Source organism: Saccopteryx bilineata, chromosome 1 (genome assembly GCF_036850765.1).
Source record: "Saccopteryx bilineata isolate mSacBil1 chromosome 1, mSacBil1_pri_phased_curated, whole genome shotgun sequence".
Taxonomy (NCBI): Eukaryota; Metazoa; Chordata; class Mammalia; order Chiroptera; family Emballonuridae; genus Saccopteryx; species Saccopteryx bilineata.
This window is the reverse complement of record NC_089490.1, coordinates 394903847-394931174: the sequence shown is the minus strand read 5'-3', so window position 1 is coordinate 394931174 and position 27328 is coordinate 394903847. Positions and strand designations below refer to the sequence as shown.

Below are 27328 nucleotides of genomic sequence, written 5' to 3'. Positions count from 1 at the left end.
ATGTGAATCAACTTTGTTTTAGTTAATTTGCTACGTCAGTATGTATACATTAAGTGATAAAAATAGAGAGGCACACATGCGCCAAATAAACGTGCTTACACGTCGAAACTTGTGATAGACACGGACAGAACTTTCCGGTAGACCTATTATATTGTAATTATGCTTACATTAGCCTATTAATTTTTAATAATTGTAAGAAAAAAGTACTCATTTAGATACAAATACATCACATCACACGCAGTGAATCGACTCTGCATTGATCGAATATGGACATTTACAGATTAGTCTTCCAATATCAAAAAGGAGGACATGTAGGAGGACACTTTTAGAGGAAGGACAGAACTTACAAAAGAAGGACTGTCCTCCCTAAAGGACGATTGGTCACCTTATACTTGGGGCCACACCGTGTTACGGAACTAGGCATTTGGTTAGCGTGGGGGCTCTGCAGTCCAGTCTAAGCTTAGCCTATCTCCCCATCTCCCGCGCCCACTGGTTTTTTTCTCCAGTTTTGGATTGCTTGGAGGAGCCGCCCCAAGCTGAGCCCGTAAAACCACACCCACCAGCCTCCACGCCTGAAGAGAGGCGGGAGGCCTGCGCAGGCGCACTGCCCAAGGCGGCCTGGTCTCCGCCTCCTGGGCGGTGACCCTTCTGGGGGCGGGGTTGGCTTCTGAAGCGCGGGCGGGACTCGTGGGCTTTCCCATGGACATGGCCCCGCGTGGCTGCAAGTGTGTCTGGTCGAGAGGGGCCGGTGTCGTGAATCAGAGGCACGCGGGACGCCCAACTCGGTAGCGAGAGAGCGGTGCGGCCCCTGCTCCCAGACCCGGACGTTAGAGGGGTGTACATCCGGCGGGAGGGGGCGGGCCTCGCGGACCCCGGAAGTGTGGGCGTGGGCTGTGGTTTAACCCACCGCGGCTGTGGCAGCGGCGGCGGCGGCAGCGGCGGCCCCGGCAGGTGAGCGGTGCCCGGGGAGGGGCGAGGTCCGGGACGGGGGTGGCGCTGCAGTGGCCACCGGCGCGCCCCCTTCTTCCCGCCTCACTCTGGTGGAGGCCGGTGATTGGGCGCGAGGGCCGCGTGACTGCCGCCGGGGTCCGGCTCCCCTGCCCCTCGCAGTGGGAGGGGAGTGCGCGAGGCGTTGTCGGGGCTACTGCCCCCCGCAGGTCGCGCCCCAGCCCGGACCCCACTCACCATCACCCTTCAAACTCCATCCCATATTTGAACATTTTGCTGGACACAAGTCTGGTGACGTTAGAGCCGGTGTGCCCATTGAACAAATGGGAAACGGGCCCCAGAGATGGGTCTGACTTGCAGAGGGCTCAGGGGAGCCAGTCGCAGAGTGGGATCAGGGTCGCTATGATCTTTCACTCCCCGATTTGTGCCCTTTCTCCTGGGTAGTGACAGGGTGGGCCTTACTTCTAGACTCTGTTCTTATCCTTTTTACTGGACTCAGTCTTGGACCTCCCAGCATCACTGAGCAATCCTTCTTGAACCTGCTGGGTACAAAGGGCATTGGTGTGTGTATCTCCAATATGCGCTTGGTTCTTCCTGTGTACAGAGGGCAGTGGAGAAGTGTGAATGTGTAGGTAGCTATACTATAGATAGATAGAGTCCTTGGTTTACAACAGGGTTGCATCCTGATAAACCCATCATAAATTGAAAATAACTCAAAATGTATTTAATACACCTAACCTACTGAGCCTTATAGCTTAGCCTAGCCTACCTTAAATGAGCTCAGACACTCACATTAGCCTACAGTTGGACACAATCATCTAACACAAAGCCTATTTTATAATAAGCTATTGAATAACTCATGTAATTTATTATACGAATCACTTTTGCACCATCCTAATGTTGAGAAATCATAAGGTGGGACCCTCTGTACATGCAGGTGTCTGGTTCCTCATTTCCTCCCACAGCCAGTGAGGTGCTCATTTCCCACGCTAGGGATGGGGGAAATGACCTGGTGCTGTGTTGTGTGTTACTGGCGGAGTTCACTCTGCACTCCAGGGCCTGAGCCCCTAAGCGAAGTCAGTGCTTTCTCAGCCATGCAGTGTCTGTGCTCACTCACCTGAGTGATGCCCACCTTTAGCTCTGGAAGCTTCAGAGTCACTTCCCTTTGCTTCAGCAGTATCGCAGTCATACTGTTGCTGAGGAGACCTTTTCCACGCCCTACACTGGCTGTGTGCCCATTTCCTATTGGTTCAGCCAAGATGCTGCCACCTGTCAGGTCTGTGACTCAGCCCTAGAGCTGGAGATGATGGTAACAGAGATGTGGGATGGGACCCCTTTTTCAGCTGTTGTCTAAAGCTGCAACTCTGTACAGGCCTGCACTTTGGTTCTGGGTAGGAGAGAGGACTTGGGGCAAAATACTGGACATTGAAGTGAGTGAGAGTCTTTGTTCTGGGCAGTCATAGTACCCAGAAAAGCATTTTTCGTATATTATCTCAGAAATCTGGTTTGGTGCCTTTGCAATTTCCATTAGGTAGAAAATTTTCATTGTCCGTTTCTTCATCTGGGCAGCTACTGGTGGCTGTTTTTTGGGTAGCAGTAACTCTGACTTCTTGCATGTGATTCTGGTAGTGTTCAGGGGCTTTATGAACATACTGAACTCTGAGAACACTTCAAGGTAGGTGGTGATCCCATTTTATAGATCAAAGTGAGTCGTAAAGATGGTAGATGATTTGGCTAGAGTCACATAGCCAGTTAGTGGCCGAGATGGTGTTTTTAACCTGTTAGTTTCATTTCAAAGTTATTGTGACCTGGTTGGACCTTAAGAATAATTTATGGTGCTTATTAAAAATCCAGAGCTGGCCCTAGCTGGTAGCTCAGTGGGTAGAGCGTCAGCCTGGCGTATGGACATCCAGGGTTCCATTCCAGATCAGGGTACACAAGAAAAGTGACCATCGCCCTGGCCGGTTGGCTCAGCGGTAGAGCGTCGGCCTAGCGTGCGGAGGACCCGGGTTCGATTCCCGGCCAGGGCACACAGGAGAAGCGCCCATTTGCTTCTCCACCCCTCCGCCGCGCTTTCCTGTCTCTCTCTTCCCCTCCCGCAGCCAAGGCTCCATTGGAGCAAAGATGGCCCGGGCGCTGGGGATGGCTCTGTGGCCTCTGCCCCAGGCGCTAGAGTGGCTCTGGTCGCAACATGGCGACGCCCAGGATGGGCAGAGCATCGCCCCCTGGTGGGCAGAGCTTCGCCCCTGGTGGGCATGCCGGGTGGATCCCGGTCGGGCGCATGTGGGAGTCTGTCTGACTGTCTCTCCCTGTTTCCAGCTTCAGAAAAATGAAAAAAAAAAAAAAAAAAAGAAAAGTGACCATCTGCTTCTTTCCCCCCATCCCCCTTCTCTCCCTCTTCCCCTCCTACAGCCAGTGGCTTGATTGGTTTGAGTGTGGCCACGGGTGCTGAGGATAGCTCCATTGGTGCGCATCAGCCTTAGACACTAAAAATAGCTCCATACTGGAGCATTGGCCCCAGATGGATCTGAGTGGGGTGCAAGGGGGAGTCTGCCTCACTATCTCCCCTCCTCTCACCTAAAAAAAAATTCAGAGCCATACTTCTGGAGATCCTTTCTTTGTCTGTTTGGGTCCCTGGAATCTGTATTTTTAACATATGCACTGGGTATTTTTATGTTAAGGTGAGTATGAGAAGCATTACCTGAAGGAATTTGTAGATTTGCTGAGCTTGGAAGTGAGATTTTTCCTAGGGAATCTTATTTTCTTTTTCCTTATTGCTGTGAAATGGGCTAATTGGACCTAAATCTACCATTGAAAGGGCGTTGGGGTGACTAGCCCCGTGACTCATCTTCGGACACTGTTGGCCAGTACTGCTAGGGGTTTTCCAGACTGACATAATTTGGCTATTGAAGTCTTTGATTTAATCTGACTGGATCTCTGTTGTTTGGAATTTCTCTTCGTTCTTGCTTAGGGTCTGGAGTTTTCAGAAGAGTGTGGCTTGTTCCCGGACAGTTGCCTCATGTCCGAGAGAGCTCTGTAACAGCGAGTCTCCGAGGCTTTAGGAGAGGCGGGCTTGCTTAGCAGGTGCTTCCTTCATGGCGTTTCTTTCCCCACTCATAGTTTTTTTTCCCTGTCACAAGTTTACGCGAGAGACTTGAGCAAATACCAAACAGGTTTGTCGTGATTTTTCTGGGGCCGATTGAATGGGCCCCCTGGGGCTTAGGATGGGCTGGAAAGAAGAGGAGAAAGAGGAGAGACTCACCCATATGTGGTGAACAGATAACGCAGGTCAGGTATGCATAGCTTTGAAGACATGAAAGTACTTAGAGTCCCACTGCTAATGTATCTACTCCTTCCTCAACAGGATTACAAGTAGCAAAAGAGTCAAAGTCAACATTATAATATTTATTCCTTTTCTGTCCAGTAAATATTGATTTCTAATTTAATTTCTTTGTAAACAGAGGATGTTCTTTGTATGATTTGAATTGTTTTGACTTCCTGAGACTTATTTTATGGCCCAGGATATGGTCTATTTGGGTAAATGTCCTGTGAGCACTTGTGAAGGATACCGTTTTCTGCTGCCGTTGAGTGGAACTTTCTGTGTATTAAGTCAAGTTGGTTGGTAGTGCTGTTACCAGTCTTTGATGTCCTTACTTTTTTTTTTTCTTCCTACTAGTTCTATCAGTTATTGAAAGAGGGGCATTGAAACGTAACTGTTAATTGTGGGTTTGTCCATTTCTCCTTGTAGTTTTATCAGTTTTTGCTTCAGGTGATTTGAATCTCTATTAGTACACAAACATTTTATAAAGTTTGTTCCTTTGATGAATTGACCTTTATCTTGAAATAACCCTTTTAATCCCTAGTAAGATCTTTTGCTTTGAAATCTACATATTAATAGTCAACCCAGGTTTTAAAAAATTAGTATTAGTGGATTGATATCCAGAATATTTAAGAACTCCTCTATAGCTCAACAACAAAAAAGCAACTTGATTAAAATAGGCAAAGGATTTGGAATAGACATTTCTCTGAAGAAGTCATACAAATGACCAACTAGCACATGAAGAGATGCAACATCACTAGTCATTAGAGAAATGCAAATCAAAATGACAGATGCCATTCTACACCATTTAGGATGGCTATTATCAAAATAAATGAGAAGTGTTGCCAAGGACGTGGGGCAACTGGAACACTCATTACTGGTGGGAATGGTGGGAATGTGAAGTACGCAGCTGCTGTGGAGAACAGTGTGGCAGGTCCCTAAAAATTTAAACAGAATTGCCATGTGATCTAGCCATTCCATTTCTGGGTCTGCACCCAAAAGAGGTATGAGCAGAGATGCAAACATATCTGTACCTGAGTGTTCATGGCAACATTATTCACAATAGCCAAAAGGTAGAAGCAACCCAAGTGTCTATTGATAGGTGGATAGGTAAACAATGTGGTCCATCCATACAATAGAATATTGTTCAGCTTTAAAAAGGAAGGAAATTTTGACAGATGCCACAACATGAATGAAACTTGAAGAAATCATGCTAAGTGAAATAAGCCAGTCACAAAAGTAGAAGTATTGCATGGTTCCTCTTACATAAGAGGAACCCAGAGTAGTTAAATTAATAGAGACAGAGAGAAGAATGGTGGCTTTCAGAGACCAGGGAGAGTGAGGGATGGTGAGTTAATGCTTAGTGGGACAAGTTTCATTTAAGATGGTGAAAAAGTTCTGGAGGTGGATGACAGTGATGATTGTACAACAGTGTGAATGTACTTAATGTCACAGAGCTGTACATTTAAAAGTGGTTAAAATGGTTAGTTTTATATATGTTTTACCACCATTAAAACAACGGGTAGGAATTTAAAAAATTAATGATATCGTGATTACATCCTTACAAAGGATGTAAAGGATCTCTTTACATCCTTTTAAACTGTTTGTGTCTTTGTGTTTAAAGTGGTGTCTTGTAGGCAGCAGGTAGGTGGGTTTTGCATTTTATATAATCCAATTTTATAATCTCTACCTTTTAGTTGGGATGTTTAGACCATTTAGATGAAATATGATTATTAATATAGTTGGATTTAACTCTATCATCTTGCTCTTTTTTTCAACCTTTTCCATGCTCTTTCTTCCCATTTCCCTTTTTTCTAACTTCTTGGGGACTGAATAACTTTTTTTTTTTTTTTTCACAGAGACAGAGAGAGAGTCAGAGAGAGGGACAGAGAGGAACGGAGAGAGATGAGAAGCATCAATCATTAGTTTTTTGTTGCGACACCTTAGTTATTCATTGATTGCTTTCTAATATGAGCCTTGACCGTGGGCCTTCAGCAGATCAAGTAACCCCTTGCTCGAGCCAGCGACCTTGGGTCCAAGCTGGTGAGCTTTTTACTCAAGCCAGATGAGCCCATTCTCAAGCTGGCGACCTCGGAGTCTCGAACCTGGGTCCTCCGCATCCCAGTCCGCCGCTCTATCCACTGCGCCACCACCTGGTCAGGCGGGACTGAATAACTTTTATGATTCCATTTTATTTTCTTTGTTAATTTATTAGCTATAACTCTTTTTTTTGTGTATGGTTGCTTTGAGATTCATGGCATATATTTCTTTAACTTATCACAGTCTGTCATCAAGTGATATACCATTTCACAGATAGTACAAGAATCTTACAATTTTATTTGCTCCCTCTTGGTCTTTATATTGTTATTGTCACACATTTCATTTCTATTATTGTTATAAATCCCACAATACATTACTATTATTTTTGTTTTCAACAGTTAGTTATTTTGTAAAGAGATAAAAAAGAAAAGAATCTTTTATATTTACTTCCATGTTTATCATTTCTGGTGCTCTTCATTCTACCATATAAATCCCGATTTCCATTTTGTGTCACAGTCCTTCTTACTTGAGGACTTTATTTCATATTGCATGTAGAGCTAGACCATTGGTGATGCAATTTTTCACCTTTTACATGTCTGAGAAAGTCTTTATTTTATCTTTGTTTTTGGAAGGTATTTTCTCTAGGTATAGCATTCCAGATTGATTATTTTTCTTTCAGCATTTTAAGATGTGGTTCCAGTGTCTTCTGGCTTGCATTATTTCATATGAGTAAATTCCTATCATTCTTATCTTTGTTCTGCTTGTAATGTGTCCTTTTCCCTTAGGGCTGCTTTTTTATTTAACTCTGGTTTTATATTGTGCTTTGGTGTAGTTGTCTTCCTGTTTCTTGTGCTTGGGTTAATTGAAGTTTTTGGATCTGTGGGTTTTCAGCTTTCATGAAATTTGGAAAATTTTCAGCCAGTCAGATGTTTTATCTATTCTTTTTTCTCTTTATTTCCTTGGTGACTGTAGTTAGTTACACATATATTAAGATGTATATTAGTATTTTTTTGTGTGTGTGTTTGTTGTAGATGGTTTCTATTGCTGTTTCTTCAGGTTCACTGATCTCTTCTTCTGTTGTGTCTAACCTGCTGTTATTTCCGTTTGGTATACTTTCTATCTGAGACTTTGTAGTTTCTATATCTAGAAGTTTGATTTTGGTATTTTTTATGCTTTCCATGTTTCTACTTAACATGCTTAATCTCTCCTTTAGCTTCTTGAATATATGGAATATGGTTGTAGTAACCGTGTTAACATCCTTGCCTGCTGATTCTGTTATCTGTATTTCTGAGCCTGTTTCTATTGATTGATCTTTTTCCCTCATTATGGGTCATTTTTGTAGCTTCTCTGAGAATTTTTGATTGGATGTCAGATGTTGCAATTTTAACCCTGTTAGGGACTAGATGTTTTTGTATTTCTGTGACTTTTTTTGGCATTGTTTTGCAGCTCTGTTGAGTTACTTGGAAACAGTTTGATCCTGTAAAGGCTTGCCCTTAAGCTTTCTTAGCTGGGATCTAAACAGCCTTTAGACCAGAGTGAATCTTTTGTGCTACCCAGGTAATATCCTTGTCAGTGCTTTACTGATGTCCTGTGAACTATGAGGTTTCCCCTCTCTGACTGGTGGGGATGCAAAATATTTTTGGCTCAACTTGAGGTCCAATGATTGTTACTTCTCATTCTGATTAGTGCTCTCTGTACTCAGCTGGAAACTGGAGGGGGCCCTCTGCAGGATTCCAGAGCTCTCTCTGTGTGGCCCTCTCCTTTCTGCTGTTCATCCCTGTGAACTCAGGCCCCCAGCGTCTCTCCCCCACTGTTGGGCTCTGCCTGGGTACCCCCTCCATGGGCCTGGACACGCTCTCGGAGCAGTAAGTTGGGGCAATTGTTGGTTTTATCTTATTTGTTTCCTCCTCTCAGGAATTCCTCCTGTACTACCTGGTCCATTGTCTGAAAACTGTTGTTCCCTTTATTTGTCTGGTTCTTAGTTGTTTGAGGCAGGAGAGTAAATCTGGTCCCCGTTCTGTTTGCTGAAAGGGAGAGTCCCTGTAGTTAGCAGTCCCTGAGTGCCCTGTGTGTGCTAGGCCCTGACCTGGGTGCTGGAGTGCAGAGCTGGGGGGACCTGGGCTAGGCCCTGACCTGGGTGCTGGAGTGCAGAGCTGGGGGGACCTGGGCTAGGCCCTGACCTGGGTGCTGGAGTGCAGAGCTGGGGGGACCTGGGCTAGGCCCTGACCTGGGTGCTGGAGAGCAGAGCTGGGGGACCTGGGCTAGGCCCTGACCTGGGTGCTGGAGAGCAGAGCTGGGGGACCTGGGCTAGGCCCTGGGGACCTCACAGTCGTGTTGGAGAAATAGGCTGATTTCTACAGAACAAATGCTGAGTGGTACTTACCGAGAACTGTGGAGGACAGGATGAATTCCTTGGGAGAAGGAGCCAGGAACGCTTCCCAGAAGGGCTAACATTTGAAGGATGGGCAGGCATTTTTAAGTTGGAAAAGGAATAGGAAAGAAATTCTAGGAGGAGGGAACAGCAGGAGCAAAAGGAAGACAGCAGAGCTCAGTTCTCCCTGAGGGCAGGGTCCCTGGTATTGATCATTATACAGATGCCGAATATTTGTCAAGTGATTAGAAGCCTGTTGTTTGTTCTGGGAATAGTCAGTAGAACAGAAAGAGTTGGGGTGGGGTGAGCAGCCCATGGGGGAGTGGAGGGAGATCTAGCAAAAAGAGGGGTTTGGGGTCAGCTGATACAGGGCCTTGTATGCCAAGCCAAGGAGCACAAGAATTTTTTTGAACAGAATACCAAAGCACTGGGGAGCTATGGGAGGTTTTAAGCAGGGATGTGAGAGCTCTGGATGACTGTTCCCTAGCGATTACTGGGGTGTGTGGAAGAGGGCGGGCCTGTTAGAACCAGGAGGGCGGCTCTGGAGAGGCTGGCTCAGGCAGATATTCTGCATGAGGATGAAGACGAGTCTGGCCTTGCCACCTTTTGTCTGTTGGGCAGTGGCCTTCGTGGAGTCCTGCCTGAGTCAAGAGAGTTATGAAGGGCCTGGCCTGGTTGCTGGTTTTCTGTGGCTACACTGTTCCGCTGAACACAGCAGCCTGCCTCTGGTGGACTCAGAAGTTCACAGGCTCAGACATCACCGGCAGGGGAAGGGACTATAGCTACCCTACCTTATACCACCAGCCCAGGATGGCCCCATATCAGTGAGAACAGTGAGTCTCACCTCTTGGGACTTGGGACTTTGTATCGATACACCTTCAGCGACTCCATACAGACTCCTGGGTGTTTATCCTGAGCGTGCTTTTGCCTTGACCCTAATCTTGCTCTTTCCTAAAGGGCTGGTTGAACCTGAAAGCTCAGCTTGTTCTGTGGGGATCACAGAGTGTGGGTGGGGATGGAGGTCTGACAGCTGCAGATGGAGATCCTGCCAAGTCATCTGAACAGTTGGGATAAAGGAGAAACAAGTGGAAGTCAGCTTGGGATGGTTTTGATTTCAAGTCAGAGCTATAGGCCAGAGAAGGAAGAGGCTTCGCCAAGCAGCTGGGTTGTGCTTTACCGTCAGGAGTATTAAGAACATGCTACTTATTAAAAAACCTGTTTCTTGGTCATCGTATTGACTGACACTGAATGCTATTGATTTGTGTTCCATCCAGCCACTGGATTCTGGCACTTCGTTGGCGGATGCTGTCTCTGGAGGAATATTAAGTTCTCTCTCTGCGGCGTCCCCTTGGGAGGGGCCTGAGTTGCAAAGGTACTGAGTGCGAAAGCTCAGCCACAGTGATGAAATTCACGACCATTTATTGAGTTTCCAGACGCTAATGCATTTTATCCTTACAAGCCCTGCTTTATAGAAGAAACCAAGGCGTGGAGAGATGAAATAGCCTTCCCAAATTCCCCAGCCTTTAGTGACTGAGGACACAGGGCTGCCTGCTTTCTAGACTCTGACTTCAGTCACGGGGCTTCTCTGCGGGCCGAGGTGGGAAGGAGGGACTGTTCCCGGGGTCACTGGGCCCCCTGGGCTCCCGGGCCCTGTGTGCCTGGCCAGGAGTTTGGCCTCATCCCGAGGGCTGGGAATGTAGAGTAGGAGCCACACTAGTGTTTGTTGAGAACGGTTATCTGGGTTCTAACACCAAGAAACCCTGTACTTTAGAAGTCTAGATGAAGGAGAAGGGTAATAACAACCACTGATTAAGTTTGTACCCAGAGCTGGGCACTGTGGTGTCGTAGGAGCAACCCCGACAGAGGATAAGACACTCAGACAACTTAATTAATAAAGGAAGGAGGCCCTGGCCGGTTGGCTCAGCGGTAGAGCGTCGGCCTAGCGTGCGGAGGACCCGGGTTCGATTCCCGGCCAGGGCACACAGGAGAAGCGCCCATTTGCTTCTCCACCCCTCCGCCGCGCTTTCCTCTCTGTCTCTCTCTTCCCCTCCCGCAGCCAAGGCTCCATTGGAGCAAAGATGGCCCGGGCGCTGGGCATGGCTCTGTGGCCTCTGCCTCAGGCGCTAGAGTGGCTCTGGTTGCAATATGGCGACGCCCAGGATGGGCAGAGCATCGCCCCCTGGGGGGCAGAGCACCGCCCCTGGTGGGCGTGCCGGGTGGATCCCGGTCGGGCGCATGCGGGAGTCTGTCTGACTGTCTCTCCCTGTTTCCAGCTTCAGAAAAATGGAAAAAAAAAAAAAAAAAAAAAAAAGAAAAAAATAAATAAAGGAAGGAGGATTTCTTAGTAGCCAGCGGAGCATGTGACGCAGTAGCACCAAAGCACGAGCTCCCCAAATTAGATTTTCGTACAGGTTATATATCTGTACAGTATCTAAGCAATGGGTGCGTGATTCCTTTGTTTAAAGTTTCCCAGGACTGAAGGAGAGGGGAGGGGGAGTTTCGGTGGGGTCAGTAAGGGGGAAGGGGTTTTGAGATTACTGGTTGTAGCCACATACAGATCCTGCTTTTCTTACTTTGTGTTGCAAGCCGCTGTAAGCAACCATTGAGAGAACTATGGGATGTAGTTAACTTATAACTGGCTGACTCAGTTACCCCTGCCGGCTCCTTTCCTTTGTGTTCTGGTTTCTCCCTCTCAAGGGAGAAGGGAGGCTTGCTCCCTCCTCAGTGCTTCATGGACATGGACTTGACTGAGAGGCAGCATAGCACAGTGGTGGGGAGCGGGGGCCCCAAAGCCAGGCTGCCTTGGGTGAAAGTCAGGCTCTGGAACTTCTCTCTGGCCCAGTTTTCTCTTCTGTCAGATGAGGAAAGCTGAGGGACGTACAGTGGCAAAGGCCCGTTGTGAGGATCACACCAGTTGCTAGGAACAGAATGCCTGGCACAGTGCTCTGTGCATAATAAGTGCTCTGCACATCATCAGCTCTGGTTGCTGCCACCTTTGCTGTTTTGCTGGTGGACTGGAGGCTTGAAGAGGGGACCAGAGGTAGGTGAGAGAGCCTGGCTTCACCACCGCCCTCCAGGACCCCAGCTCGGCTGCCCTGCCTGCCAGCTGCCTGGAACCTCCTTGCCCACACATGCATCCTGAAAGTGCCTGCTTGTCCTTCAGGTGTCAGCCTCTGGGAAAGGGGGTCAGATGGAGTGACTCCGTGGACTGTTGAGCATTCTGTTGGTTGTTATATATAAATATTTATGTGTAGGTGGCAGTTTTCTGAGAGGTGGTGCATCCCCCCTTAGATGAATGGGCACACTTCTATTTGAAGACCTTTGTTCAGCTTTATTTGGAGCCTGTGTCAGAAAGTCAGCCTGGCTTCCCTCTGAGACCTGCCTTTCAGAGCCCTCCCTGCGGGGTGCCTGGCAAGGTTGTCGGGTAGCATTTTACACGTAAGGTGTGACTGTGTGTGATTGTTACCTGGCGCCTGCCTGGTGCTTTTTCTAGCACCTCCAGAGGTTCTCTCGTTTGATTCTCATTAAATCCGTACAGCAGCCTGACAGTGTTGGAGGGATTAGCGCTATTTTACCAATGAGAAACAGAATAAGAAAGGCTGAATATTCTATAATTTGCCCAGGATCAAGTAGCTAGGACAAAGTCACACTGAGATTTAGATCCAGGACCGTGGGCTGTGGAGCCCTGAACTCTTTCTACTGCCTTTCACGCCATTGTTAACTGTTTAGCATTGGGGTGGGAGGAACCCACAACCCCAACTTCAGAAATTTCTTAGAAAGACTGAACATTGGAAAGGTCTCCCTTCTGGGGCTTACATGACAATTTTTCAAAATTGTGGGGCGGGTGAATCAGATGGTGTTTTGGGCCAGGTGAGACTGGCATGATGGTTTGATTTGTTATCACCTCCTCTGTGAAGTCAGGTGACGCAACAGTTTGATACTTGGCTGCATGGCTGGCATCATTCTGTGAAGAGAAAAATAGATCAGGTCAACAAATATTTCCTCGTTAAGAAGCAGGATTAATAAGTTTTCTTAGGCAACCGCAAGCGATCTTGACATGAAGGGTGGGATGGGGCCCGTTTTGTATAATACTTTGAGATTGAACTGTGCCAGTTGCTATGGTAACAACTTCCTATGCTACCTTAGGTGGATGTGGGAAATGTACAAGAAACCCAACTCTCCTTGCAGTGTGATTTCAGGCTTGAAAGTAGCTGGCAAGGAAGTGTTGTCTGGTAACGGTGAGGGGACTGGAGCCAGGGAAAACAGTGGCGCTGGCCCAGTCACAGTTCCGTGTCACGGTTGAATAATGGCAGTCATTTTGCTTGACTCCATATTGAGCCCCAGGGGTGTCAGGAGTCGCCCTGATAATCAGATCACCCCCAGGAGGCAGAGTAGTTAGTGTCTGTTCCGTGCTAGAGCCTGCGAAGCCCTGTCCACCTGCTGCACAGGCCCCCAAGGTGGCAGTATCTTCGCAGTGCCTGTTTTCTAGGGAAGGAAGCTGAGGCTCAGGGACTTGATCAAGGTCACACAGCTGAGTAGCTGTGGAGCCAAAGTGCAGAGCCAAGGCATCTGTTCCCAGATTCTGTGCCTCTTCCCTGTGCATTCTGTAGGGAGAGCTGGCTGTGTGGAGGGAGGGACGCGACAAGCATCCCTAGGCCTGGCACGCCTTACTCCGCTCTAAGCACCTTGTGCTTAGAAAATGCTGCGTTTTGCTGTTTTATTTCCCTCTCAGTTTATTCTTTAAAAGATTCGATCTAAGTGGAACTCTTGTTTTTGAGCTGAACAGTCCTGGCGGAGATCCATCAGTGCGTTGCTCCCCCCGCCCCCTCTCAGTTAAGGACAGATGTGGGGTGCTGTCCTGGGTTGAGCCCTTCCCAGCTTCTCCTCTCCTCGACATTCTGCAGCCCCGTCCCACCCTACCCTTTGCTCCCCAGAGGCCAGAAAGGATGCTGCCTCTGGCTTCAGTCCACCAGGGTGCAGTGTAGCCTCCTCATATCTGCCTCCTAATCGTGTTCCCTGTGTTCAAGGCGTGTGAGATTGATTCGGCCAAGATAGAAAGTCATAGAAGGTAGCTGAGACCAGAGAGGCAGGCCGCCAGGGCCAGTGGCACAGACTTTGTCCCCCTCGGCAGTGTCTGCATTGCAAAGGCCCAGGGCAGCACTGCTGGAGTCCAGGACTCTTGGCGAATGTGTGCCCTCTGCCTTCTGTCCTCCCTCCTTTCCTGTGAAGTCTGTCCCCCCCCTGGCAGCTGTCTCTCTTGGAGGGTATGTTGATTTCAGGTTGAAACCACAGTCCACCAAGTGCTTTTTGACAATTTTGAATTGGCTACTGAAATTTAAAAATGGAGAGATGGTACAAGGGTCTAGATTTCTAGCTTCCCTTGGAGACCGGGCAGGTCTCGCAAAGTGGGGCCTGCCTTCCTGCTTACAGGAGGTGCCCACACTGGGCTGCAGCCCACGCTGTCCCGAGGGACATGTCCCCACCAGGGGCTTGGCCTCTGGTGCACCTGCCTCTCCTTGTACGCACAGGGTTTTGACTTCTGTGATCTCTGGTGGAGATGAAAGCTGCAGAGGAGACAAAACAGAACAAAAAAGGAAAAGGAAAAAAGAGAAAAGAAAGGTTTTTCTTTCTCAGGACTTGTCATCGAGGAAATAGTGACATGTCCTCCTGCTGGTGGAGGGACCAAGTGCCTTTTCACCTTGCTCCCCATCTGAACTTCTTTGAGGTGATGGTCTCACCCCCTAAGAGGTGTTGTCTCGCTGTTCCTGTGAACACGGCGGCCACCTGCCTTCCTCACCAGCCTTCTTGCTCCTGGCCTTGCAGACGGACCCATTGTGTCTCTGCGAGGGCCCTGCTGTCATCTGTCCTCTGCCTTCCACCCTCGGACTTCTGTCCCAGCGTGAGTGAGGGCTTGGGGGCTCCCCACCCCCCGCCCCGCAGAGCTGTCCCCTTCCCCACTCCTTAGAGCACTGTCCCCTCCTCACGCACCCCTCTCACCATGCTTTGTTGTAACAGTCACGTGTGAAAGCCCAGATGAGTTCCTGGAGAACTAGCACCTGTGTTTGTATTCTGAGGCTGTGTCTGGCGCACAGGAAGAGCTCAGGAGGTATTACTTACACCCCGCCGGCCCCATTTACCCTTTCTTCCTTTCTTTGGGTTCTTACATAGTACATGGCAGGTAGTGATGAATAAACATCGCGTGCTTATTCCATAAAAACATGAAGAAAGGAGTGAAGACAGAACAAGTAGAGGAGCCCTGTTCTCACATCCCCGTGCCTTGATGACTCGCCCACCAACTGACCAGGGTTCTCTCCCTCCGGCCTGTAGACATTGTTAGGAGTTGTCTGTGTGTCACTGGGAATAAAAAGGTGAATAAGCCATTTGCCTTCCCTTTGTCTCTTCTCACCTCATTTTCTTTCTGTCCCATCCTTCCAAATGGCAGACTCCAAATGTCTCCGTCCCCCAGTACCCAGCATCCTCCTGGGCACCTTGGCAAGTGGAGGGGGGTACTGGTCAGGCCTGGGTGCTGCGGGGTGAGTTAATTCAGCTTGTCAGGCACTCCAGACACAAAAGCCCATGGCCTCTGGGTCCCCAGATAACTGCTTAGTATGGCCCCCCCAGTTCTCTGCGTTGTGACATACCCAGTGGTTGTGACATCCCCAGTGGTTGTGGCCGCTTTGAGTAGTGCTGGTTTGGATTTTCTGCCACATTGGGTGACCGGGAGACAGAACACTACCAGCAGCAGGTGCCCAGGGGTCAGGGGCCCCTGCTTTGTGGGCCTGGGGCAAAATATTGTTGTGTTCCTGTCTCCTTTTCCAGATTAGGGACCCAGAGAAGTGTTCGCTGCTCTGAGCCCATTGGTGGCTCTGCCTTCTGGAAGAAAGGCACCGGTACCGGTACCGAGGCCAGCATTGCTCACAAGACAGGCATTTGCCTGCGGGGTTTGAGAGGTTGTCAGAGGGCCCGGATGGGGCCTGGTAGGGCCCTGGGCCTGGGCTTTCAGACCTGTAATCTGGGCATCTTGCACAATCCTCCTGACTCCCCTCTCGGGGACAGAGCAGGTGGGCCAAGGTTCTTGTGAAATTTAAATACCAAGCATCCACTGTTTCTTTCCGGCTTCCTTTCATCCCTGAAATTGGGGTAATTAAGCCTTGTGTTTGCTTACTTACTGAAATGATTATATGAATCAGCGATTTTCATATTCGGTGTGCCATAAGAATTTTTAAAATGTGCAATACCTGACTGTCTAGTCAGGAGCATTGACCACTTTTCCTGTAGATTGTCAAATTAAAAAGACAACAGTCAATACAATAATGGCTGTTTGGTGCGAATGAAAATTATACCTATTTTTTTTTTGTTGGATCAGCAAAGAGTATGTATTTTTGTGTGTCGCAGAATTTTAGTTATTAGTTTATGTGTGCCATGAGATGAAAAAGGTTGAAAACCGCCGCCAGGGCACGGGGGCCCAACTGCCGCCACTGTGGCCCTGGCAAGGCCCCGGGGGCTCTGCTCCGCTTCCGCCGCCTCCGCCGCCTGCCTCGCGCTGCGTCCGAAGATACACCTCTCCCGGTTGCCGCAGAAAGAAGCCGCCACTGATGTAATTTAATGGGAGTGTTTGCAGAGGGCTTTGATTTCAGAAGAAAAAAGCCCTGTGACCATCAGGGGTTGAGTGCCCATTTTATAGGTAAGGAGAATGAGACCCTAGACAGGAAAAGGCTGGCATGTGTGGGGGTGGGAGCCCGAGCAGCCCCTGCAGCGGTGCCCTGTGGGGCGGGGTGGGAGGAGGTGGCTAGGTAGGAGGGCCTCCTGGAAGGCGCAGCGGGTCAGGGGCAGGGCGCCTAGGTCAGGTGTGCCCGCCTTGTCACCCCAGGCGAGTTATGTGCCACTCTGCCTTAAGTGCACCACCTGTGACATGGGCGTAGTGGACTTAAGAGGGATAACAAGTGAGGAAACAGAGAAGTCCTGCATCTTCCTGTGGCCAGTTACATCTCAGCGCTTGCTGAACGGACAGAAGGCCTGTTCTCAGTGGTGTCGAGGACACCAGGACGTGCCAGGCAGACTGCGAGAGGTCATTCTACTGGGGTGGCCCCGTCTGTGAAGTGGGTGTGTTTCACATCTGAAATCCCTGAAGCATTTAAACTGCTTGTGCCCGTAGTGAAAGGGAAATGACGTGGAAGAGGACCTTTTATGACTGCAGGGCCGAGCAGGATTAGGAGGATCAGCGCGTGTGACACTCATACTGCAGTGCTGTACCCGGTAGCCCCCGTGGTCACACGACTAATAAGGCGCTACCTACCACCTTTCTCAGATCCTGGCCCCACACTGGCTGCATCAGCGCCTCCTGGAGAGGGATTTCTGGGCCCTCCCCGGCTTCCTGACAGAGCCCTGCAGGTGTTTCCAGCAAGTGTCTCCCAGGGCTCAGGTGCACGGCAAAGCCCGGCGTTCCTTCTCTGCGAGGGGGCTTCATTCATTCAGCCCTCAGTAGATAATGGACATGGTGCTGGTCCTCTCTGGGGAGCTGTTTGTCAGTAGGTGGCCGTGTACAGGTGTACCTGTTTATCAGTAGGTGGCCGTGTACAGGTGTACCTGTTTGTCAGTAGGTGGCCTTGTACAGGTGTACCTGTTTATCAGTAGGTGGCCGTGTACAGGTGTACCTGTTTGTCAGTAGGTGGCCTTGTACAGGTGTACCTGTTTATCAGTAGGTGACCTTGTACAGGTGTACCTGTTTATCAGTAGGTGGCCGTGTACAGGTGTACCTGTTTATCAGTAGGTGGCCTTGTACAGGTGTTCCTGTTTTTCAGTAGGTGGCCTTGTACAGGTGTTCCTGTTTTTCAGTAGGTGGCCGTGTACAGGTGTACCTGTTTATCAGTAGGTGACCTTGTACAGGTGTACCTGTTTGTCAGTAGGTGGCCTTGTACAGGTGTTCCTGTTTGTCAGTAGGTGGCCTTGTACAGGTGTTCCTGTTTGTCAGTAGGTGGCCGTGTACAGGTGTACCTGTTTATCAGTAGGTGGCCGTGTACAGGTGTACCTGTTTATCAGTAGGTGGCTGTGTACAGGTGTACCTGTTTTATTGCATTTCAGAGGTGTTGTGTTCTTCACAAAGCAAGACTTTTCTGCCAAATGGGGTGTGTGGTTGGTATTTATCAGTATTTGTCTGTTTTCAACGTTCATGACCCAGGAGATACCTCTCCCTTTCTATTGCAGTTGGGGAAACTGAGGCCCAGAGAAGGTTGCTCTGGCTCTAGCCTTGGGCCTTGATTCCAAAGCATCTCCTTGGCCAAGCGGTCGGTGCTGACTCACTGGAGGCCAGCCCTGGTGCGGGGGTACAGCAGGGCCTTCAGATTTCCCGTAGTGTCAGAATCTTTAGAAACCTAACGGCCTGTGTAATGAGAAAACTAACATTAACCCTACAGAACGCCTTTCTAGGAAAGATAACAGCAGATAGACACAGAGGGCCCTGTCAGGAAAGGAAGCCGGTACTGCTATGTTTGTGTGTTTGTGTTTTCTCTTCTTGGTTCCTGGGGTCTGGCTGGGACCCCTCGTCATACAAACCATCAGTGTCCCTCTGGGCAGAATGACAGAGGGAGGGGACTGCTGAAATGAGCTCTTTAGTTAAAGCAGACATTCTATTCAGGTCGGTCGATTTCTTTTCCTCCTGATTGCCTTGGAAGCCATTTGGTGATTTTTCCCCCCTGTTGTGACAAGGCCGAGGCTGCCCATGTGGCAGTCAGTTTTTGTGGCATGTGAAGAGGATGGCAGTTGCAGACAACACTTAAGGGGACCTGAGCTTGTCAGTGCCCTAAATATAGCCAGCTGCGGCATTTGAACTTGTGATATTGAAACCTGTAGGCCCCTGCATGTGAAGGCCGGGTGTGTTTCTGGTTCAGATGGAAATAGACACCTGCCGGAGTGGATGTTGGCGTCAGGGCTCCCCTCTGTCCCTGGCTGCCTGGCTCCCCTCTTGCCTCCCATCTGCCCCTGGGGACGCCATCTGTGTTCTCCCTCCGGCTGCCAGCTGCTGTCACATGTCCTGTTTCTCCTGGTTGGGTGGAAGGAGCGGCTCCCTGGTCTCCCTGGGGGTGGGGTGGGCAGGGTGGCAGGAGCACACTAACTGGGCCCCCTGCTCCTTCGGGAGCCCCTCTGAGCAGTGCAGCACCCTCAGAAAGCTCCCATGTCTCTCACAGAGAAGAGACATGCGGGCTCGGGGTCTCTTCCCCGGCAGCTGCTCTCCTCACGCCAGCACCGTTCTGTGTTCACAGGGAAAGATGGAGACCCTGAAAGACAAGACCCTGGAGGAGCTGGAGGAGCTGCAGAGCGACTCGGAGGCCATTGACCGGCTGGCCCAGGAGGCCCCTGAGGTAGAGGCACTGTCCCTGGGGCCCAGGAAAGGCCAGCAGATGGGACTGAGGCGTTGAAGAACGCTGGCTGGTTGGGAGTTGGAGTCAAGTTCATTTCCCTTCTCTGTGGCCGTCCCCCTGGCTGGGACCCAGCCAGATGCACATTAGGAGTCGGCCCAGTTCCTGGGCGCCCTGAGAGTTCAGGGGGACAGGGCTGGGGAGCCCGGGGCCCTCACATGAACCCACACAGCGAGGAGTTCCGCGCCATTGTGGCAACCCGAGTCTGCAGGCAGCTTCTAGAAGCACCAGTCTTGTTTTATAGCTGCCTTTCTCAGGGGCCTGTGGCCCCACTTCTCCAGGTGGCGCTGCTCAGACTGGGGTGTGGGCTCATCTGACTGATCCCATTTCCGGTCAGAACTGGCACTTGGTCCTGTCAGCCCCAAATCCCCGTCCTCGGGAATGAAAAGAGCCCTCTGTCTGTACAGAGCTGTACACTTTGTAAAGGGCTGCCCCATCCTGTCTTTGTGACCCTGTGGACTCCCCTGCGAGGCAGGAGAGGCAGCGCCTGGATGTGGCCGCACAGCCCCCTGAGGGGCTGCTGCCTGTCCACTGCCCTAGAAGTGTCTGCTCACTGCTGCCCTTCATACTAGGTAGCGACACAACACAAGTCTGCCGAGCTCATTTGATTGGCACTTGGGATATTTGATTATTTTTGCTGATGCACAGGTGTAATGTGACTCGGAATTCACAATAAAAAGGAAAAGGGAGCCTCCCATCCTGCTTCTCTCCGCTCCCGCCCCTGAGCAGCTCCCTCTGTTAGAGGTGTCCTCACTCCTGGCCTTTCTGTGCCCCCCACGGCCCTTCTGCCTGAACGAGCCATCTCCACCGAGGCTGCAGGGGAGCGTGTCAGGCGCTGTGCGAGGGGAGGCACGGGGACTCTGTGGCCCGCCCCGCCCCCGGACCTCACTCAGCGAGGACATGAAGCACGCTTGTCTCGGTTCACGTCCAAGGCTGATCTGTAGATGGTTCACTGGGCCGTGCGCTCTGCCAGGGTTTGGCTCTGAGCTGGCCCCTTGCTGGGCACTGCACAGGTCTTTGTTTTGCATCTTCCATCTCTGTTGGTTACATATTAAGCACCAAGTGCTTCTTGAATCTGCTACGAGCACCATGTTATGGGAATTCCAAGGACTGCTGTAAAGTGTGCGTGTGGTAGAAGTGAATCTTTATATAATGATCAGTAGCTGACACTGGCTGGGCAGGCTGGTGGCATAGTGGTCAAGGGCAGAATCGTGGCCCACGTGAGCAGGAACTGCCTCTTGGGCAGACGGCGGCTCGAACTCTGTGGCATGCCACCATCCTGACTAATTGATATGGATTCTCTGAGGGGAACTGAGGGACACGAAGAAGGCGAGCTTCTTAGGCTTTCAGAGCCCCTAGACTGGGTTTTGAGTCGCTGTGGAACTGCGAGGAGAGATTGGAGCTCATTGAGTTCAGGATGTGGACTTCACTGGGAGGAAAGGGAGCTGGCTCCATGCAGAAGAGTGAACGGAGTCTAGGTGGGGTTGGCAAGCTCTTTGGGGCGCCTGCGGGAACTGTCTCATTGACCTCTTACAAATGGCTGGTGGGAGGTTCCATAGTGAACTCCCGAGGGAGGAAGATTTGGGGAGGCTGTGGGGAGAGGAGACAGCAGTGAGCAGGACAAGGTTTAGGGGGAAAGGATAGAGCAAAGGTTTACTGGTTAAGACCCAAGAGGCAGGCAGTGGATGCACATGAGGGCCAGAGGTCTGTGGGGCCCCAGGGGGGCAGCTGAGCAGAAGCTTGAGCCTCCCTTTCTGGGTCCGTCACATAAGTAAAGAAAGCTTTTGTGGCTAATAAAAGCAAAATTGAAACTCCCCAGTGTCAGCGTCCTGAGTCAGTGTGCTTGCCAGATGCCTCAAGATGGTGTTTGTGGCAGCAGATCAGGCCGCGCAGACGCGGGCCACTTGCCGTCACGGTCAGACCTGAGAGACGGTGGCTGGGCCCTGGCAGCTGGGCCCTGTGAGGGAAGGTAGCTGTGCGGCCCCTCTTTCCAGTCTGGAGCCCGAGGAGCAGACTCCAGGCTGGCCCTGGGGCGCAGGGTTCGAGGCCCTGTGAATGGGGATCTGCGGGGGGGCAGGCCTTCCTGCAGCCCCTCCTCCAGGGGTCCCGGGCCTCCTGTGTCTGGTGGGGGAGGGGCAGGCCAGTCAGGCTGGGGTCATCGTGCACTGACCACGGCGGGGAAGCTGGTCCTGCCCAGCTGTGCCCTGAGCCCTCTACTGGACACTGAGTCCCCTCTTCCTGGGCACGTGGGGCTGTAGGTGTATTGTCCGTGTCTCAGGGGTGGTGGCTCTGACTCTGCTCCCCTCTCAGTAGAAACAACTCCTTGGTAAGTGGACAAGGCTTTGGGTCAGAGCAGGTCTGGGAAGCAGTTCTGTGGCTGCCACCTCACAGCGGGTGGCGAGGACCTGGCTGAAGGGCAGAGCACTGCTTGGCTTGGGGAAGTGCAGTCAGGGTCACGTCTAGGCACAGAGGTGGGAATTAGGGCCTCAGGTCACCTGATGGTGGGAGTCCGCTAGCCATCGGGAGTCCCTGTAGTTAGTTCTTGGGGGCCCCACTCTTAGCTCATTTGTACAGTTTCTCTGCAGGACACGCACGTGGCCTAGGAAGCAGGGCAGGTCTCCTGAGTGTGTCACGGTGTCCCTGGCGTTCTTACCCCTCAGAGTAACTTACTTTGGGCCTCACTGCCTGTCTGGTGTGTGGTCTGGCTTGGGCCGTCTTAGTCTACTGCAGACCGAATCTCATGGATAAGTGGTGGGGACTTTTGGACCCTTCCCTCCTAGAAGAACCTGTGACTTCCCCCCAGGAGTCTGCGCAGTCCCTGCTGGGCCCGCCCTGTGGCTCTGGGGAAGCTGTCACCATCAGTGTCCCACATGTCTCCACCACGTGGACTGTTGGATTAGGATTCGGTGAGGTGCCTGGTCAGTGCGCTTGCTCAGGGTTTGAACTCAGGCCCACCTGACTCTAGCTGAGGGCTGAGTATTATGGTTCCCATAGTGGGCAGTGAGTCCCAGAAGCCCTGGACCAGCCTGCCTTGTGGTGAGCGGTGGTGGTAATTCTTATGGTCAAGTGTCCTGTTCTTTTAGATCCAAGACTTGCAGCTGGAACGGGAAATGGCACTGGCCACCAACCGGAGCTTGGCTGAGCGGAACCTGGAGTTCCAGGGTCCCCTGGAGATCAACCGCTCAAACCTCTCGGACAAGTACCAGGAGCTCCGGAAGCTTGTGGAACGCTGCCAGGAGCAGAAGGCAAAGCTGGGTAGGGGCGCCTGGATCCTGGGAGTGAGGGCTGCGGGCTCCTCTGTTACTCAGGGTCCCATTCCGGGTGTGGGGAGAGCTGCTGGAATTGCATGGAGGAACAAAGTCCTGTGCCTTCCCCAGGACAGGAAAGGGCAGCGGTTACTGAGGTTACTGAGGGCCACCACGTCCCAGCCCTGTGCTAAGCGCTTTGCATGTGTTTTTCTTACTACAGCCTACAGACCTACAGAAAGGGTAGGTCCTGCTGTTACTCTCATTTTGGAGATGAGAAAAAGGCTCAGAGATTCCAGAACTTGGCCAGGGTTATACGGCTAGCTAGGTGGAGTTGGGATTTGAACCCAGAGAGCGTGCACCCTGCACTGGCACTGTCAGCCCGGCCAGCTCAGCTTCTGCGCTGTACAGAGCTGGTCCCGGCTCTCCGTGTCCTGGGACCTGCCATCTGTGACAGTGGGTGGGCTATTCTGGTCTGACAGCAGAGATGCTCAGTGCTCAGACGGGTGAAGTGAGTCCCCTGTGAGGCAGCTCAGGGCAGGGGCTGGGAGGCCGGGTAGCCAAGGTCTGGGCTGGGCTCAGTGGAGCTGCTTTCTGCTCAGAAAGGTGACCTCAGGGACCTGCAGCAGCCCCAGGGTGGTGGCTCAGCTCAGCACATACAGAGGACACTCGGGGAGTCTTTGCTGAACCCTTGGCCTCTGGCACTGACTCAAGAGGCACTTGTGAGATGCCCACTTTTCTGCCTCTGTTGCAGAGAAGTTTTCCTCGGCGCTGCAGCCGGGGACCTTGTTAGACCTTCTGCAGATCGAAGGCATGAAGGTTGAAGAAGAGTCTGAGGTGAGATGCCATTGACAGCCCCTCTCCCTTGAATAGTGTCAGCCCTGGAGCAGGGGCCCCTGTAGTGAGCACCGGACGGGACAAGGGCACATAGTGGGTGGCGAACATGAATGACCCAGTGGAGGCCCGTTTAGATGCCGAGAGCAGGAACCCAGCCTCTCTGGCTGAAGCAGAAAGGGTGACTGACGAGAAGGTCACAGGCAGCTGGCAGACCAGGATGGAGGGCAGAGCAGCGGGAGCCTTGGAGGACTGAGGCGGGCCCCCTCCTCGCACCGGGGGCTGCCTGGTCTCTCTTTCCTGCTTCCCTCTGGGCATCTCTGGTCTCTGTGGGCCGGCCGGCCAGCTCTCCACTCCGCCATGCTCTCGGTGGGAGAAGCTGCCAGGTCCTTCCAGCCCTTGGGATGCTCTGCCCTCGTGATCACACTGCCGGGGGCGAGGGACAGTGGGGACCATGACAGGTAGTCCTTGTCCTTCAGGAGTTGACCTGGTGGAGGAGACAGACGCACAAGGGAGTGTGTGCATGTCAGCAGTGATGGGGAGAGAAGGCACGGAGTGCCTGCGGCAGCTGAGGCGGCTGCTGCTGATCCTTGACCTGGGGGACCATGGGGTAGCCTTGTTCCTGGCAGGCCTCTGTTGTCATCACCAACCTCATATCTTCCAGGCCATGGCTGAGAAGTTCCTGGAGGGCGAGGTGTCCTTGGACACTTTTCTGGAGAACTTTTCCGCCATGAGGATGCTGTCGCATCTGCGCCGGGTTCGCGTGGAGAAGCTCCAGGATGTGGTGAGGAAGCCCAGAGCTTCCCAGGAGCCGGCTGGGGACGCCCCTCCTCCCCGCCCCCCGCCCCCGTCTCATCCAGTCCCCCAGGCGACCCCCCCTGTGCCCGAAGAGCAGCTGTTCCCGCCCCTGCAGCCCCCGGGAATGCCTCCCTACCCTCTGCCCTACAGCCCCTCTCCCAGCTTGCCCCCGGGCCCCATTGCCCATGGCGCGCTCCAGCCGGCCCCCTTCCCGGTGGTGTCCCAGCCCTCCTTTTCCTACACTGGGCCTGGGGGTCCCCCGTACCCGTGTGCCCAGCCAGGGCCCAGGGCTGCTGCGGGCTACCTCTGGTCCCCACAGAGGAGCACGCCGCCCCGGCCTGGCTATTCCGTGGCCCCCTCTGGTGCCTCTGGCCCCGGGTACCCGTTGGCCGGGGGCCAGACTCCCAGTCCTGGTTATCCTCAGCAGCCCTCCTACCTCTCGGCAGGAGGAAAACCTCTTTACCCAACGCAGCCCCAGCTTCCGAGCTTCCCGGGCCAGCCCCAGCCCGCAGGCTCCCCTCAGCCCCCCTACCCCCCGGGCCCTGCCCCTCCCTATGGGTTTCCGCCGCCCAAGGGTCCTGCCTGGCCTGGGTATTAGACAGGGTCCTGACCCTCGACCCGTCCCGACTTCCACCTGCACCACAACCTTTGACCCACCTACTGCTGAGATTTGAGGTTAAATTGGAAGTGGCGTTGGCATTCTCCATGGACTTCGGGGGGACCTGGCTGGGAGCCCGCAAACCCTGGGAAGGCACCAGGAGGTCACAGCACTTACTGGCCTTAGAGGAAGAGAGCATCTCTTTTCAGGAATTGGCCTTGGCCTCTTCTGGTGCTAGCCAGGCTGGGAGCTCAGCACCTCCCTGGACGTCTGTACAAGTGAGCCCCACGTTTGTGACCATCTGTTGTGTCTGCACTGCTGACACCTGACCGCAGTGCAAGGTGGTCTCAGTGGCGGGCGGCTGGTCTCTGACCCCTGCACGCTGCCCTCCTGTGGGATTGAGCCTGTTCAATGTGGTGCCCACGCCAAGGGATGCAGCTCTTTGTGTCTCTCTGGTCCATTTACGGATGCCCTTGACCATGGCCAGGGGTGGATCACAGGGAGGGAACAGGAAAAATACTTCATGATTTTTTAGTCACATAAAGCCATAATTGAACTCCAATGGGCTAGTTTAGATGAACACGTCCTGTGTGCCTGCTTGAGTGACAGCAGCAGAGCCCATGCAGTGAGAAGGCGGGATTGTGAAGGCGGACCCCAGACCTTGCTTGTGCTGGTTGGAAAATCCAGGTGGTCACCTTGGACCTTGCGGCTGGACGGGAGGGAGCAGGTCTGGCCCAGGAGAGCATGGTCACTTTGGGCGCACTTAGGAGTGGAGGGCCAGGTCGCCTCCCGGCCGCCTGCTCTCCGCTGGGGCTTTTCACTCCTGGCTGATGTTTCCCAAGGCCCACCCCACCCAACCACTCCTTCAGTGCCTTGAATCTCATTTGCAGCAGCCCTGACCCTCATCCTCTTCCTCAGGCCCCCTCGAGGTAACTCCCTCACCCTCACCACCCCTCCAATGACAGACACCAAAAGATGTCCTAACCGTAACCTCCCAAGTGGTGCTTTCTGAAACACCGTCACTATGTCGGAGTCCATTTCTTTGCATCGTCTCCCTTGTCTTCAGAATGTAGAGGGCGAGGATTGTGACTACGAGCCACGGGCACCCCCAGCCCATTGCGGGGTTTAGTCATGTTCAGTAAAGCGACAAGAGCCCGAAGGGGGTGTGATGCACAAAGCATTAACTTGGTTGTTCCAGATGTGAACCAGGGCTCAAGGGCAGACCCTGGAGCTGCTATCAGTTAGGAAGTCATATGTGCCTTGAAATGTCCACTACACAAGCACCCACCGTCTGGTGGCGTGGGGGCCGACGAGGAAACTCGACCTGGTGCCCGCCCTCCCAGCCTGCATGCCGTCAGCGGGTGTGTGGACGAGATGCCCGATTCCCGCTGGCGGCCCCTTGCCAATTGTGCTTGCTTCTCATAAGTTATTTATGAAGAGAGATCACTAATGGACTACTGGTTCGAGTGCCTCAGAACTGGATGAACGACCGCTTGTATGTTGTAGACGTAATTGCCACAATAAACTGAGGAGCTCTGTGCTGCGTGCGTTGTGGCTCCGGTGGGAATGAGAAGTGGAGGCCGGTGGCTTGGAGGGGTGGGGGAGGCACTGATTTTCCACTGCCTTCGGGATCGTGCTCTGCTCAAAGGCCGCCTGGATTCATGTCCACAAAGCCCTATCTAGCTGCATCTCATCTGAGCCGCTGCCCTCCCCTGCGCCTTCACCCCCAGGGCCTGGCTCTTCAGTGTTTCCCTTTCCTCTCCTACTGTGGTTTTCCGTCTTGGGCATTTCCACGCCTGGATCTGCACGTTTGCCTCACCCTCGGGGGAGCTTGGACGTGTCAGGCTGTGGGGCTGGCTGGGCAGCGTGTGCATTCCTGCAGCCTGCTGGGCTGGGCTGACATCTGCTGTCAGCCTGTCCAGCAACCTCAGCCGGGACCCAAGTCTCCCATCCAGTTTCTACACTGGGAGAGAGGGGCAGGGGGCACTAAACTGACCAGGAGTCAGGCGGTCCCCTGCTGTGGGCCAGCCTGCCTCCCCCCAGCTCCCCCTGAGCTCAGCTGGTTCTAGGCGTGGGAGGGGCTTCTTCTTTCAGCAGGAAGCGCAGCTTCCAGGGAGTAGAAGACCAGGTTTCTGATTGAGCAGCTGCTTTTCCTTCCCTGTGATGTGGCACAGGCAGGCTGCCTGTGGACGATGCCCAGAGTCGCCAGTATTGGAAATGGCTGCACACAGCGAGTGAAACTCTCAATGTGCCTTATCTCGTTGGCTCCTCTCACTGGCCCTTTGATGCCCCCCCCCCACTTTAAATGAGGGTGGGTGGTTCAGTGAGCAGGGTGCACAGCCTAGGGAGGCGGGGCGGGGCGGGGGTCACACCCAGCTCTGTCTGACCTGGCCTCAGTGGCTCTGCCGTGCCCCGGTGGTACCGGAAGTCGTTAGGTTTCAAAGGCCACAGTACTGCTGGGAGTGGAGCCCATGGTTGGGAGCCCCTGGGCTCTAGTCAGAATGTTCCCTGCACCTTGTCCTCTCCCAGGGCTTCCACACCTTAGATACCCAGCACAGACTGGCTCGCACTCCCCACGACTCCTCCCCCCTGGCATCCATCACGTGAAATCTGGGCATCCTCCACCAGGCCACGGTGGGCTTGATGCAGAGCAGGCTGCTCGGGGGACGGACCCTAAATGTCAAATTTAAAGCCTCACGGAGGTTCCCAGCCTAGTGAGAAAGGACACTCGGTTGCGTGAGCTGGGGAGAGGCTGCTGGA

At 52.5% G+C, this 27328-nt stretch overlaps 1 protein-coding gene across 7 annotated transcripts; it reads left to right on the top strand.

The window, feature by feature from the left end:
- The first annotated feature begins 660 nt into the window (after positions 1-660).
- On the top strand, positions 661-26103 carry VPS37C (VPS37C subunit of ESCRT-I). Of its 7 annotated transcripts, XM_066251641.1 has the most exons (7): positions 661-951; positions 9953-10050; positions 16074-16362; positions 18938-19036; positions 22177-22348; positions 23093-23175; positions 23837-26103. In XM_066251641.1, exons 4-7 carry the CDS (start codon positions 18944-18946, stop codon positions 24566-24568), a joined length of 1080 nt encoding a protein of 359 aa, XP_066107738.1. In that variant the 5' UTR covers positions 661-951; positions 9953-10050; positions 16074-16362; positions 18938-18943; the 3' UTR covers positions 24569-26103. The 7 variants fall into 7 exon arrangements, with proteins under 7 accessions (XP_066107738.1, XP_066107740.1, XP_066107739.1 ...); XM_066251643.1 differs by lacking the exon at positions 9953-10050 and having other exon boundaries at positions 16258-16362; XM_066251642.1 differs by lacking the exon at positions 9953-10050.
- Positions 26104-27328: the final 1225 nt, after the last annotated feature.

Excerpts from the sequence above, each read along its gene's own strand:
- VPS37C (XM_066251645.1), top strand. The coding sequence starts at position 18,944 with ATGGAGACCCTGAAAGACAAGACCCTGGAGGAGCTGGAGGAGCTGCAG. Across the intron at positions 19,037-22,176 it reads TGGCCCAGGAGGCCCCTGAG|ATCCAAGACTTGCAGCTGGA; the intron begins GTAGAGGCACTG and ends CTGTTCTTTTAG. Across the intron at positions 22,349-23,092 it reads GGAGCAGAAGGCAAAGCTGG|AGAAGTTTTCCTCGGCGCTG; the intron begins GTAGGGGCGCCT and ends CCTCTGTTGCAG.